We start from the raw sequence: 16,076 nt of genomic DNA, 5'->3' as shown, positions 1-16,076 counted from the left end.
ATGGTTGAAGACCTTGCGAGATTGGTGTGGTATTGACACAAATATGCTATTTAGGGTGGCAGTGAATAAAATTAAGATAGCTATGATGGTAACCAACGTTCTGAAAGGACATGGTACATGAAGAAGAAGTTACATAATACCTTGGACATCCTTCTAAAAGCGATTCTGGCCTGCTCAATTCTGAATCTAATTTCATCGTGACTCTCTGCGTTACCATTTGTCTGATATCCAAGGTAAACAATTGGATCAACTTGCTCAAGTTTTTTTCTATTTACATAATATATAGAGTAGGAAAAATGAAAGAATACCCATGAACGAACATATAAAACACGCTGTATTTTCCTGTCACCGTGTCACACAAAAAATTGGCCAGCGCAAGTACATGTAATAATAATTATTACATATACTTGCGCTGGCCAATTTTTTGTGTGACACGGTGACAGAAAAATACAGCGTGTTTTATATGTTCGTTCATGGGTATTCTTTCATTTTTCCGACTGTAGACAATTTTATATTCTCTTGTATTATATTCAAGCACACCAAATAACGATTAACTTAGTGCAGTCACGTAGGTATCTAATTTATAAATAAATCAAAAGACAGTACAAAACGTTTATTTTCGAACAACATAAAACAACAAGATTCTTTTCGAGTCAATAATAAAACACTTATAACATCAGTTCTTAACGTTATTGAACTTCTTCTGGGTCTCATCTGTCCACGTCCATGAAAATATTCCTCTTTTCGCAAATTCGTATTCGGCAAGAATGTTTAGTAGTAGAATGAGGCTTAGGGAAAAGCAAATTACAGCGCAGAATGTGTAGATTTCGTGCATTTTCCCATTCTGTGTCCATATATTGTATTTGTCTTCTATTTTTGTGCTAATTGACTTAAATCTATATATTAGTTGTTCCCTAAAACAGAAGAAAAATATTAATAATTTATATTAAATTTATATTAGGCATTATAATTAAGTTTGTTATGGAATGGATCACTGGAATAAGTGACGCTGAGCCGCAAGTTCCATATGGTTATATATACACCGTTTTTAGGCATCAACGCCCTTCCGGTAGGGATCTATGGAGGAGTGTCACCCAGCCGCAAGCCCTTATCCCTTGCCGTACCGCTCCTCCATAGACCGATCATACACCAGCTTATTCCAGACCAAGTCGTAGATTCTTTTTAGAATTTTAGACTACGACGTCAGCCTTTTTATTTTTCTATTCACCGGGCTGGGGCTCGAATCTCGATCGCCTCGACCGCATATCCACTATAGATTTGTCAATCGTGCGCCTCAGTCCGCTTGGCTAATCTGATCGACAATTAAAAATTTGGTTAACCATATGGTTAACGAACTATTAATTCATCGACCGATCCGATAGACCGTATGTAAATATGTATAAAAAAAATTCTTGTATCGACACCGTATAGTTGCTTTACCGGAGACCTAATAGTGTAGGAAACAGAGGTTGAACCTCGCAAAATGGACACAAGTCCGGTTTTATTTTTTTATGTTATATCAAGGGGTGCTTATTATAAGACTAACTTTTTCTTAAAAATTTTCTCCCCGGAACCCCCTTTTAATTCCCTTTGAAGGGGGAATGTTTTGCAAAAAATTTACTTAATAGTAAAATGAAGAGGACTATATTTCCTACTATATATTTCCCCACCACATGTGTATATCACCCACCGTTTAGCGGGGGTGGCGCCCCAAAGTTGACAAATTAAAAATAAGATGTTTAAAAAAAAAAATGATTTTTCCCTAACTTTAATGAAAATTAAGAAGAAACCCTGCGGCAAATAATCACAAATAAGTGGCTGATTTTTTGGTATAGGTTTCATTTAAGGGAAATTGCAAATTTTTTAAATTACAGGATGTTACATTTAAAAAAACCCTTTTTGGGTTTGGAACCCATTACTCATCTGAACCGCCTATGCTAGAGTAAAAAAACTTTCAGCAATTATCCATGTACTAGTGTTATTTACAAATTTGTATAATGCACTCCCATATTTTCCCCGAAACCACCCAAAAAAGGAGAATTAATAAAGAAAATAATCAAAAATTGATTTTGGGCCACCACTGTGGCCTTAGGGTGCAAAGAAAATAAAATATGCATACATTATAATGTGTAGCAGACAGTGTGTTCTTTTATTTTCCGTAAGTACGTTATCCATAAAATGAATATGTGACAAAAGAAAACAAAAACTGGAACCCGCCAAAGCATTTCTGAGGTTTACGGCGCCTCTGTGCCGTAACGGTTGCTTATACGAAAAAAATGCATAGGACCTTATTTATAGAGAAAATAGTGGTCTTTAATTCTGTGTAAGTTTTGTTTTAAAAAAATGTATAGATAATGAGAAAATCGTCAAAACATGCTCTCCAAGGGATAGGGGTAGTTTCCGCAGGGATTTTGCAATAATCATATATATTTATGAAAAACCCTATTAATGCAGTATATGACCATATGGGTCAAAAAGCAAAAAAAAAAAATTTTTCAAACCCCCTTATTTATTTTTTTTTGCTACAGGGGTTGCATTAAGAAATCGCTTTTGGTGTCCATGCATGGGTAAAGCGGCGTTCAGACACAGCGATAAGTCACAGCAACTAGTTGCGATGAAGTTGCTGTGATTTGTTGATGATTGAAACGCTGTTTAGACGCTGCGATAAGTTGATGTGGATTTATCGCGATGCGATTGACCACAACAAGTTGAAGAGGGGAGCATTGTGTACATTTTAGACCCTTCAATGAATAGGGAACTTGCACTAAAATATTTTTTTGCATAAAATTGTTAATTTATGTTTAAAAATGTTATATTCAAAATATTACGTCTTAACAATGAATAGTGTACGTACAACATCTGATCAAAGTTCCGCGCCTAAAATTTCCGTTTCAAACAACTTCAAAAGCGCGAGCTTGGGTCTGACGTCACAGGCCACATTTATCGTTTTCGCCCGTTTGCTTTGAATGCAGTTTGCCATTGCCAGTTGTGCGTGTCGAATAACTGTGACGTTTGCTCAGTATTTATGTTATTGTATTTAGTGTAGTTTAGTGTATTTAGTGTGTAATATACTTTATCAAAATGGAAAACAAATCTGCGCAATATAAGTACTGTATAGTGCCTGGATGCACCTGGATGCATCAAAAAGTTCTTTTTTATGAAATTACTTTTGTCGTTTCTTGTGTTGAAAAAAGAAACAAGTAACTTAAAAATAAACAAAACTTAGTAATAAAAGTAAGAGTAACTAAAAAGTATTGGTGCTACTATAGTATGCGGTCTACAGTCATGTTTCTACTATAGCTTGCGGTCTACCGAGGGATGCTGTGTGAGTATACCCTATTCCACGAACATACGCCTGTTTTGGATTACTTCGACAACGAATATTTTACTGTGCAAAATAAGAAGAATGAAAGTAAATTGCAAATTACATTGTTGTTTATTGGAATAATTATTAGCGCCATTTACTTTCGTACTTCTTATGTTGTACAGTAAAATATTCGTTGTCGAAGTAATCCAAAACAGGAGTATGTTCGTGGAATGGCCCATATAAGCTGAGATGATAAAGATATTAACTTGTAAAATTACAATAATAATTCTTCTTATTTATGCGTATTAACTTTGTAAAGAAGGGTTTTGTTGGCTATCGGTACGTCTGCTAATCACCATAATCTTTTCTCAGAAGGCTTTGAACACAATAATGAAAGGCTCCAGTAGGTACTAATAAACATTACAATCAAATATAATAAACTTCATAAAAATTTAGTTTCTTTATTATTATGCAAATTACACCGTAATCTTTTCCAGGATATACGAAATCCTTCGATTAGAGTTAGGTAGATGAAACCCACGGGGAGAACCGTTTACTATAATATATATAATGGTACTAATTTCAGTTTGAAACTAAGCTGATTGGGGAACTACTTACAATATATAAGATAAACATAAATAATACGTAGGAATTTTCAATTAAAGACGATTAAAATGAACTGTTGTACTTAATCGCTTTCTTTTGAAAACCTCTCGTGAGTAATAATACTTATACGTTATAAACACATTAGTAATTTCTAAAGATTTATAAATTTGACTTTAAATTAACTATAAACTGATTGTAGAACTATGCAAGAATACAAATAATAGCTGGTAATATCCATTTAAATACGATTAAAACGTAATACACCCGTAATACCTAATCGTAGACGTAGATGACTGTGGCCTCTGACGTCAGACCAATAGAAGGACGTTCAAGAGCCTCCTAAGATATTTGAATTTTATAGCATTTTCAAAGCGCCGTAATTAGCGTACGGGTTAAAATTATTTGTTTTTTTCGCATGCAAGCGTTTTAAGATCATGTTACCTTATGTTTTTTAATATTATTTTAATATTTAAAAATTTATGCAAGTTCCCTATTATAACTAGTTTTCATCCTAAACAAATAGATCCTGTTACTTTCTTCATAACAAAAAAAGAACAAAATCTTCATTTGTCTGTTAACAAATAACTTTCTTCATGAACAACTGTTCATGAACAGTTGTTCATGAACAACTGTTCATTAACATACCCATAAAGGTTGGGTATGTTAATATGAAAATCCTAACAAGTTCAATTCACTCTATAAATAAAAATAAGCACAACGGCAATGGTTTATTAATGCCATATTTTTTTATTTATTGTCAAAATTTTTAAAAATGATTGATATTGCGTATTTGCTTTATATCTAATAAAGGGTGAGTTAAAACCCAAGTACATTATTTTTTCAGTAAAATTTAAATGGGATACCCTGTATTTTATATCACTATTAAAAAGTAGAATTACCATACTTTAATTTGTATACAACATTCCCTATGTCTAAATTTATTAGTTTACTTTTATTTTTCTTTGCGTTTAAATTTTTCAAATATACTTATTAGTTTTCTCAGGTATCAACAAAAATGAATCCCATTTAAATAGCTTTGAAGCCGAAAGTACGTACCGAAAGTTCGTACCCATCCCCTTAATGGTAACCATTTAATTTGATAGGTAAATAAATTCTAATTCGGTATTATTCTACCATATTGATGCACTCCAACTCCAATTTCGATAAATCGCGGTACCGTTTAGACACGACGATAAATTAAAACAACTCGATCATCACAACAAATTGATTCAATCCTATACCAACTTCAACCCAATTCCAACTTTGATAAATCGCTGGATGCACCGTTTACATACAACGATAAGTTGCAACAGCTTGACTGATATGGATAAGTTGCTTGATTTATCGCTGTGTCTAAACGACGCTTTAAATTTGAGCTGGGGGGTCAGATAATAGAACAAGTAATGGAGTTTAAATACCTAGACATCACACTATCTAGCTACGGAAGGTTCGAAACAGAAGTGGAAGATCAAGTTAATAGAGCAAACAGAGCCGCAGGTTGCCTGAATGACAATATGGAGAAATAAAAATATCGGAAGAGAAATGAAAGGCAGAATTTACAAAACAGTCATCAGAACAATAATGACATACGCGGCAGAAACACGACCCGACACAGAGGACAAAAATATTGCTCGAAACAGCGGAGATGAAAACCCTTCGAAAAATCGATGGTGAGACTCTATGGGATAGAGCTAGAAGTGCAGATATACGACAGAAGACAGGGTAAGAAACAGAAGAATAGAATGGAATGACCACATAAGCCGAATGACAACAGAGTAGTCAGGACAGCGAGAGACGGTTTCCCAATAGGCAGACGATCAGTGGTAAGACCACGAAAGCGATGAAACGACAACTTACTTGAGACACATTGAAAAAACAGACAGTCATGTCTATACAAAAAGAAGAAGAAGAAGAATAATTTATGAAAATTTTGATAATAAATAAAAAAAATGGCATCAATAATCCATTGCTTTTATGCTTATTTTTATTTATACAATGAGTTAACTTGTTACAATTTTCATATAAAATTGGTTATAACTTTGTAAAATACCCTGTAAAAACTTCCGTTTTTATATTACTTTCGGTTAAAACGTTGTAACCGGAAGTGCAACATTATAGTCGCAGAAATAATACATGTGATATATAATTAGTGTTGCCAGGTCCGATTTGTTGTTAATCGGTACATAAGCAAAAACAAATCGGGATTTAGGGTTGTAGATCGGGACAAATAAACAACAAAAGGCCAGTAAATGACCGCCCAGTAAAAAAGTCAATACTTTTTGAGTAATTTTATCGAAAAAAAAAATATTCTTAGCAAAAATGTAGCTTTAAAAAAGCAAAAAAATTGCATGTTCAGAAAGTCTATAAAACCAGTAAAAGCAAAGTTGTAGCTCATCAAAAATACGTTCTTATTCGGCAAATTCCCAATCGAATTTTTCAACTTGAAATAACCAAAAAATTAAGCAATTTTTGGGCAAAACATATTAAATTTTTGTTTATCTGTCAGTAAGTACGATATGTAAGGTTTACCGGTTGGGAGTGCTTAATTTTGAAAAAAATTGGTTTTATAGTAAAAAAATTTTTTCTAAAATATTGGAAAATGCCCTTTTTTCAAAATAACTTAAAAAGTATTGGGGATACTAAAAATCCCAAGGAGTAAAAAGTAGGTAGATTTTGCTTTTATAAATATGATAGATTCATTTTGTTTTTCTGTAAGACAAAAATTGGTTAAAATATGGCTGTTCATATTTTGCATACACTCGTGATTTCATTTGGTGTGCTAAGTAGGGGGAGATTTTCACGATTTTTTTACCAAAAAAAAGGAGTTAACTTGATTTTGAGCACAACTCGCTTAGTTTTGATGCTAGATACTTTTTTAAAACATAAAAATAAAGCTTTATTAAAAAAGTTTTAATTGGTTTTTCACGAAAAGTGCTTCATTTCTGGGTTATTTCACGTTGATATATTTGATTTGGAATTTGACGAATGAACGTATTTTTCATGAACTATAACTTTGCTTTTGCTGGGTCTATAGACTTTACGAGTTCACAATTTTTTTCACTTTTTAATATAATGCTACATTTTTGCTAAGAATATTTTTTTCGATCAAATACTTACTTTTTGAGTTACTTGTGAAAATCGCCTAAAAACGTGAAACATTTTCAATCGTAAAAACTCGAAAAGTATTAACTATTTTAAAATTCTATAGAACTAAAATTGCTTAGAATTAATCAATTTATCCATCTCCGGACTTATTTTAAACGCGCGGTTTTTCACCCCCAACTAGGAGTGACTATCACCCCCCCCCCTTCGAGTAAAAGCAACCAACGGCACAAGCCGTTAAAATTTTCATGCAATTCGGAGTTGATCCTGAAAATTACACGGTATCGCCGTATTTCCCGTTCATTTACTGGACTACAAGGTGTTTCTATAATCTGTATTTAATCCTATATAATAATAATAATAATAATAATAATTAGACGAAATTACAAAAAAAAATCGTAGATTAAAGAAAATTATTTATTATTTATTAAAATTATATTTTTCATTCGATTTTGCCGCTTTTATGAGTGCCTTGTTCCTTGTTTTTATAACCTAGTTATAAAATTCACTGCAAGTCCTCCTGAAATTGGTTTTAGTGGGTGAAAATCGGGACCTTTAGTGTCCCGGTCAGGTACAAATCGGTACGCGTCCCTGGACACCTGAAAATCGGGACGTCCCGCGCAAATCGGGACGCGTATTTACGTTTCCGTGTTAATTTCAAGACCGGGTAGTTTTTAAATCGGCACGTAAACGGCGGAGCATATCTGCTTTCAAACACGTGTGCATTTCAAGACGTTTAATTTTGAAATGCGCACTGGTTTGTAAAAGAACTTCGCGCCTAAAATTATCACAAATACGTTTAAGTTATAACATTATTTTATTTTATTTGAACTGTTTATCACAAATAGCTCCTATCTGCAGAATAACAAATTATCATTCATTGGATCTGTGGAAATAAAACAATTTTGTTACCTTCTTTTTTTCTTTATAATTTTTCAAAAAACTCAAAGTAGTGCCAAAATATCCTGTCAAAATAAACTATTACGATACGTATACATTTTGTAGTAATGCACAACAAACAATATAGGTACTAAAAGTAATATGTATATCAGAGGAAGAACAGGGTATATCAATAAACGGAAAATTCTTGAAAAACATAAGATTCGCAGACTACACCGCTATTTTTGCAGACAGTTTAGAAGCACTGCAACGAGTAGTACCTAAATAGATTACATCAAGTCAGTATAAAATATGGACTACGAATGAACGTTAAGAAAACCAAGTTCATGATTAATTCTAAGCAACATACAATAGGAAGGCTAGATATCGAGGGAAAACAAGTAGAAAGAGTGAATAACTACAAATATCTGGGAACCTGGGTAACAGAAAACAACGACCAAGGTAGAAAAATCAGGACACGAATCGAAATTGCAAGAAAAGCATTTATAAAAATGAAAAAAATGTTTGTTAATGGAGACCTTTCTCTGGAGCTGAGAATAAGAGTCTTAACATGCTACCTGTTCTCGACTTTTTTGTATGGAATGGAAAGATGGAGACTGAAAGTAGACAACATAAAGAAGTTGGAAGCATTTGGGATATGGTGCAATAGAAGGATTTTGAAAATACCATGGATCCAACGAGTTACGAATGCACCTTAAATAATTTACTTAAACTTAAATACACAACACGACCCTCAAAGCTAAGTTGATAAACAGCACGTGCAACGAATAATAGACCTATTAGTTCTATGCACTTTTTTGTAGAATTCCAACGCCACATGTTTCGGTACAAACCCGTGCACATTTCGGGGGTTGGCGCTTTCAAATCAACACCTTTTTGGAACTAGATATGTATCACCGTTTCGGTGTCCGTTTCAAAACCGCAATGTCTTGAAATGAACACGCAAACGGAAATACGCAATCGGGACACCTGGTAACGCTATATATAATCGACGTCGATTGAAAAGTCGAGCACGAATATTTAGTTCTTGATGTCATTTCCGGTTAAAAAGTTATGACCGGAAGTTTGGCGAAAATGATTCAAAATTAGTGAAATCGTATATCAGTCTAGGTAAAGTGGCACGAAGAGTTCAAATATCGACTTCCGGTCACGTTGGGTGAAAACCTAGGACTTAAGTCAAATTGGTTGCTAAAAATATACCTTAATGGAAGTTTAGAAACGTCAATATCCTTTGTAGGTTCTTCCTCGGGACTAGATACATTTGGCGTTGAAAAACAGGTTTCTTCACTTTCTACATCTGATGTTTTCTCGCTTTCGTTTGATGTCTCCGCATATCCTTCTTTAATTTTGACTAGTTCTCCACCCAATCTAAAAAATAAGAAATAAAAAAGTATTAGTACAATTAAAGTAAATTATTCTTTTATTTTACAAGATGAACGAGTTAAAAAAAAAGAAATCCAGCAAGAAAAATAAAATTTAAACATGACGATGATACATCTATACTTTTCAGTTTTATGTCTTCGTTCTAGCTGTACCGGGTGTCCCAATAAGAATGGCTCTCGGCCATATTTCAGAAACCGTTTATACTACAGCTTTGGGAAAAAAATATTTATAACAAAAGTTGTCTTGGGAAAAGCCTGGAAATTATTTTCATAATTGTAGTTCCCCCGCTAGAGGGCGTAATTGAATATCAAAAATTAAAAAATCGAAATTTTACAAAATTTGCCTAATGAAAGGATACTGGAAATCCGATCATCGTATTCTTCATAAAATTCTGCGCATATTTTATTTCACAAGTTTAAGTCTACCTGTGCAAATAAGAGGTGGGGGTGAGTGGGAACCTTGTTATGAAAAAATCGCTGGAAGTCCGGTTCTGATTAATCGATGTTTGCAAACTTGGTCTTGTTGAAAACATCTCTTTTTCGTCAATGTAATAGTTATAATTTGGAAACAGCCTATTACGTAATATGCCGGCTAGGAGGCTCTATTTATGTTTTTTAGAAATCTAGTTTTCTTTGGAAAATATTAAATACAAGTATGTATTTTTTTCCTGTATTACAAAATAAGATCAAATTAGCAACAGAATACCGAAAACCGCATGTCGATACCTTTTTTCTATCTCGAGATATCTTAAGAAACGTGTAAATTTTAAACATAACTGTTGCTGTCATATAAGTGGAAATATATAGAAGCAAGTAGTGTGCTATAGAAAAAAACAAAGAAACATTGTCCAGATGTCACCGTATATAATGAATCAAAACAACATTAAGACAAATAACACTATGAAAAATATAACAAAAAAAGAGTGTGTGTACTTTGTACGCGCGTAAGAAGTTATACTTCTATTATTATGATTTTAACGGAATAAATATATTTTAAACAGTTTAATTTTATTTTTATTTGAATATTCCACTAATCTTAATACTTAACATAATACCAATACTCAAAAATAGCGTTAATATGTAAATTTTTATGAATTGTTGCCTCCGCGCATTTGCTTTTCTCTCGATGAATCACAGAAAATGTAAAAACGTCAGATTTTCTACACAAATTTTTAATTTTTATTTCATTATATTTTAATACTAATTATCCTATTCTCAACTAAGATAAATACATAACTGTTATTGTCACCGGTAAACTAATTTAAGGAAGTCAAAATGGAAACAAGTGGTGTGCTATGGGAAAAAATAGAACGATTAGAAGTATTAACTTCAAAAAGTCATCATGTGTCAAATTATGTGTCAAATCAGTAAAACATAATTTTTTTAACATTTTAACATTTAACATTTTCTACGATTCTACGTATTAACGTTATTTTTAATTTTTGATATTATTTTAAGTATTAAAATTAGTTTAATATTTAAATAAAAATACAATTAAACAGTTTAAAATATATTTTTTCGTTAAAATCATAATAATAGATGTATAATTTTTTTTTCTATAAAGTACACACACTTTTTTTTGATTATATTTTATAGTGTTATTTGTCTTATTTTGTTTTGATTTATTAAATGCGGTGACATCTGGAAAACGTTTCTTTGTTTTTTCCAAAGCACACTACTTGCTTCTATATATTCCACTTACATTATGACAGCAACAGTTATGTTTAAAATTTACACGTTTCTTAAGATATCTCGAGATATAAAAAAGGTATCGACATGCGGTTTTCGGTATTCTATTGCTAATTTGGTGTAATTTTGTAACACAGGAAAAAAAATACATACTTGTATTTAATATTTTCCAAGGAAAACTAGATTTATAAAAAAAAATAAATAGTGCCTCCTAGTAGGCATATTACGTAATAGGCTGTTTCCAAATTATAACTATTACATTAACGAAAAAGAGCTGTTTTCAACAAGACTAAGTTTGCAAAAATCGATTAATCAGAACCGGACTTACAGCGATTTTTTCATAACAAGGTTCCCACTCACCCCCACCTCCTATTTGCACAGGTAGACTTAAACTTGTGAAATGAAATATGCGCAGAATTTTATGAAGAATACGATGATCGGATTTCCAGTATCCTTTCATTAGGCAAATTTTGTAAAATTTCGATTTTTTAATTTTTGATATTCAATTACGCCCTCTAGCGGTAGACTTACAATTATGAAAATAATTTCCAGGCTTTTCTCGAGGCAACTTTTGTTATCAATTTTTTTTCCCAAAGTTGTACTATAAACGGTTCCTGAGATATGGCCGAGAGCCATCCTTATTGGGACACCCGGTACATATATTCAACTTATGGTTTGTTAAAACTCTTATCAATATATCTCTTGCTTTGACTTTTTCAATCATTCCAGGTCATTTCTTATCCCTTCAACGGTATCGTTTGTAAACAAGTAAAGTACCTGGGTGTGACGTTGGACCAGACTGGAAAGTGGGGAAGCACGTGCGGAAGTGGTCCAGAGAGCTGCGCATAGTGCGTCTGCACTGGGGAGGGTAATGTCCAACATTCGGAGACCCAAATCCTAAAGGTGGAGAATCTTACACGGTGTGATGCAGTCGATCATTCTCTAGGCAGCATCAGTCTGGATTGGGGTGGTAGAGATACCGATCTACAGGATGTTCATAACACAAATGAACAGAACAAGTCTGCTGCGAGTGGCATGCGCCTACAGGATTGTGTCTGAGGCAGTCTTGTGGGCCATCATTGGATGTGTTCCTTTATATGTGTTGAAAGTGGACAGAAAAGAGATTTGGTGGGCTCTGGTCTAGACAGAAGAGATCTAGACCTTACTATGACCGAGAAAAGACAATGTGAGTCTTGTGAGTTACACACAGGCAGTGTGAATTGCACACAAGAGTGCTACAACATGGAGGATGTGGCACAATGGACAAAAATGCTGATCTGAACCTAAGGGATTGGGTGGACTCTGGTGACAGGCGACTGGATTATTTCCAGAGGCGGCTCTAGCCCATGTAGCGCCCGTGTGCAGTTGATGCCCTGGCGCCCTTTTAGTCCTTGGACCCACATATAAAATTATTATTAATGACCACACCGTCAAAACTTTTTGTACTTGTTATTTGGGTGGAGTCGGACAACTTTGGAACTTGGCGCATTATGGTAGTGGGGCGTTTGTCTGTCAAGCTGTCAAGAAGTTATCAATTTTATGCAAGAAAAAAATTTATAACCACATTGGTCATTTTATTTTAATCAATGGTTTTTATCATATAAACAGCGAAAACAATTTTATCGGACAAAAATATTGGGCCATATGACGCGTTGGACAGGCTAAGTATGTCAAATTTATGAAAATAATAAATTTATTTCCACATGTCTAATTTTAACACAGTCTACCATAAAACATTTTTACAATAATGTGGTAAGCTTGTCGGACAATTTTCATGGGGCATATGCGCAGTCGGATATGCGGCATATGTGCAGTCGGATGCACCGAAAATGTCAATTTCCTGGAATTTTTTTATTTAGTACCACAGATGTCATTTTTATTCTGTACTGTTCTTTTACATGTGTAAGGCATATTGGATCACTTGTCGGACAAAAATAATGGGTCCAAAATTTTCAAAAAATTTTCACTCTTGGAATTTTTTTTTTAAATTCGAGAAAAGAAAGTACAGAACGATGTTCGTCATTGTTCAAGGACTATCTACACAAATTTTCAGATCAAAATTGTTCCAAAATTTTCCCACTTGTCGGAAATTTTTTTGGAAAATTTTGGGTACAACTCTACGTCACGCTCTTTTAAATTTTGTACTTAGTGTGTGTACCAATTTTCAGCTAAATCTATTCAAAAGTAACCGATAAAAACTGTTTTAAAATTTTTTTGACAATGCCTCCTCTTAAGGGCGTCGATAACCTAAAATAATTAAGTTTTCTGTTGGTTTGCCCTAACATTTTTGTCAGACAATTACATTTTTTGTTTAAGAATATAATTACTTGTAACCTACTACTTTTGTCGGAAAAATAGCTCTGAAGATAAATGATGCACGAACCCAGCATAGTTTAAAAGTGTAGTTTAGGTACTAATAAAAATTAAATTTTTGTCCGACTGTCGATTTGCCCCAATATTTTTGTCGAGAACTTAGATTTTTTGATTTAGAATATAATTAATTATAACCTCCCATTTTTGTCGGAAAAATGGTTGTAAATGAAAAAAATCCAGGTTTACATCTTCGGCGCATCCGACTGCGCATAAGCCCAGTGAAAATTGTCCGACAAGGTTACCACATTATTGTAAAAATGTTTTATGGTAGATTCTGTTAAAATTAGCCATGTGGTAATAAATTTATTATTTTCATAAATTTGACATATTTAGCGTGTCCGACGCGTCATTTGGCCCAATATTTTTGTCCGACAAAATTGTTTTCGCTGTTTATATGATAAAAACCATTGATTAAAGTAAAATGACCAATGTGGTTATAAATTATTTCTTGCATAACATTGACAACTTCGTGACAGCTTGACAGACAAAGGCCCCACTACCATAATGCGCCAAACTCCAAATTTGTCCGACTCCACCCAAAATAACAAGTACAAAAGTTTCGACTGTGTGGTCATAAATAATAATTGTATATGTGGGCCCGAGGACTATTTGGTAGACGCGCAGTCAAAATGGAATAGTCGAATAGGTACCTACCTAGTACTAGTACATAGGATACCGAGGGTGTTATGTACGCTTACCTATAATGTACACAAAAATCCAGATGCAAATAGTACAATATAAATGATGTCTGGAGCCAATAGGTATTCAAAGCGTCAGAACAACCTACCCGAATCTAATCTACGGTGAACTAGGTACGTATTTTCAGTATTACTAAAAAAACCAACAACAAATTGTTAATACGGATAATTTTTCAGAAGCTCTGACTCCGTTGAAAGTCGCAATAATTATTCTATGTGGTAGTAATAAAAGAAAATCTTCCTTTTAAATAATATTAATCAAAAGAAAAGCCGCTTTACTTTATATTTACATGTTAACTTAAATATAATACATAATCAATTCCGTCAACGCTTATTTCGCAAAATTACCTCGCGACACGTGTACAAACGCCTTTGAAAATGCCCGGAAAGTCCCAAGCAATTTGACCTTTATTATAGGTTCCACAACCTATTTCGAAATCATTGTCGATATGTCTTCAAACGAATCAAAAGATTGCCGCCCGTCGATTGGAGCGTTGGACGGACAGATGGGCGGGCGGCAATCTATAAATCGCGCCTAATTGTAAATGTAATTTTTCATTAATCATTTTAAAGCCTATTTTATGTTGAAACAAAGTAAAGGACCCGCTCTTTGGCGCTCGGCGCCCTCAACATGCCGGCGCCCGTGTGCACCGCACACCCTGCACAATAGGTAAAGCCGCCTCTGATTATTTCCTAACATAGGTGCTCACGGGATACGGGTATTTTAAGACCTACTTCTCTAGGTTCCGAAAAGCTGACACGGATGAATGCCTATACTGCAGACTCCTGGACACTGTGATACGTAGGTACAATGTTGGGAGTGTAACAAATGGATGTAACAGTACAAAGTAGCAGAATAGAAAAAGAGAAAGGTGTGCATTTTGAAAGTTAGTAGTGCTGTTTGATAAAATTAAGATGTTCACTTTTTATGTGAAGAACATTTTTATGGAGTAAGAATTAAAGCTTCAAGAGTAGATACTCAAATAGCTGCGTTTTTCATCTGGGATTCATAGGTAAATCAGAATCATAAATCTTCAGTTGGCTTCACCTAAATATAATGACTTTAAACCTTGATAAAGCAGATAAACAAAAAACATCGAATAATTCCTATTATACTTATATTGAAGAGCAGAAAACTTATATTTGCTATAAAAGAATGTAGAACAAGCAGTAAATTTAAGGTACCACACCAGCTAAAGCAGAAAGAAACCAAGCAAAAGAACACCAAAACACAGAAGCAAAGTTTAAAACTTACTCTAATCTGGTAGGTCTTCTGCAAAGAACTCCAGTTCTTAAATTTAAATCTGAGGTTCTTCTAGTAATTTTCTTAGTTTCGATTATGGTCCTATTTGGGTTATTTTCGTTGGGTGGTTGAGCAAACGTTGCAATACTGGCACGTCTTTTACTAATTATTTTTAAACCTGGGGATGTTGGTGATGCCAGTTGGTGATTATTTGCTGGGAGGGAATTGATTCCTCTAGTAGGAGAGTCTGCTGAATTTTGCAGAACTCTTCTGAAGCAAAAAGTATTTCATTAAGTTTGGATATCGTAAAGGACCACGCAACACTCCTTATGGAAAACCGGCTCCGGTCAAAAACGAAAGCTCGGTCAATAATAGTTCTCAGTGCGTAGATTAAAAAAGTCTATGGGACTTAGGTCTGAAAATCTTTGCTGAAGCTACAGCCTTCTAAAGTTATTAGATTGAGCTACTCAGTGTACGTCAAGCGCATAGGATGGCCTTAACTGGTTGGATAAAATCCAACTTTACATGAACTGATAGGACTGAGCATGTTTTTGCCTTAACTGGTCGGACTGAGAATGTTCTTGCCTTAACTGGCTATTTGATGAATTTTTTGTAAAACAATCTTTTAAGAAATTATGCATACGTAATAACGCTATATTTCAGGTATTATCGATGCAGCAAGTGTCACTGCTGTGGTTCTTCATTTTTTTATTAATGATTCGGCGTTTTCTTCATAAGCAAATGGCGCTATTCCCATGCTGAGGTCAAATATGTAT

The 16,076-nt window shown here is 33.9% G+C and overlaps 2 protein-coding genes across 5 annotated transcripts in view; one reads left to right on the top strand and one right to left on the bottom strand.

The window, feature by feature from the left end:
• Positions 1 to 16,076, top strand: part of LOC114327693 (brain tumor protein) — a 396,953-nt gene that overhangs the window by 171,343 nt on the left and 209,534 nt on the right. The window lies entirely within an intron of this gene.
• LOC114327703 (inositol 1,4,5-triphosphate receptor associated 2) overlaps positions 599 to 16,076 on the bottom strand; it is a 133,168-nt gene continuing 117,690 nt past the window's right edge. For 2 of the 4 annotated variants that reach the window (XM_050655423.1, XM_028276398.2), the window contains 3 exons: positions 15,313 to 15,570; positions 9,116 to 9,283; positions 599 to 914 (listed from right to left, as the gene is read on the bottom strand). In XM_050655423.1, the coding sequence (XP_050511380.1) occupies positions 677 to 914; positions 9,116 to 9,283; positions 15,313 to 15,570 (664 nt within the window). In that variant the 3' untranslated portion in view covers positions 599 to 676. The remainder of the gene's footprint in view (positions 915 to 9,115; positions 9,284 to 15,312; positions 15,571 to 16,076) is intronic. The other 2 variants (XM_050655424.1, XM_050655425.1) reach the window with 2 other exon arrangements.

This window comes from Diabrotica virgifera, chromosome 7 (assembly GCF_917563875.1).
Source record: "Diabrotica virgifera virgifera chromosome 7, PGI_DIABVI_V3a".
Lineage (NCBI taxonomy): Eukaryota > Metazoa > Arthropoda > Insecta > Coleoptera > Chrysomelidae > Diabrotica > Diabrotica virgifera.
This window is presented reverse-complemented; position numbering and strand designations above follow the sequence as displayed.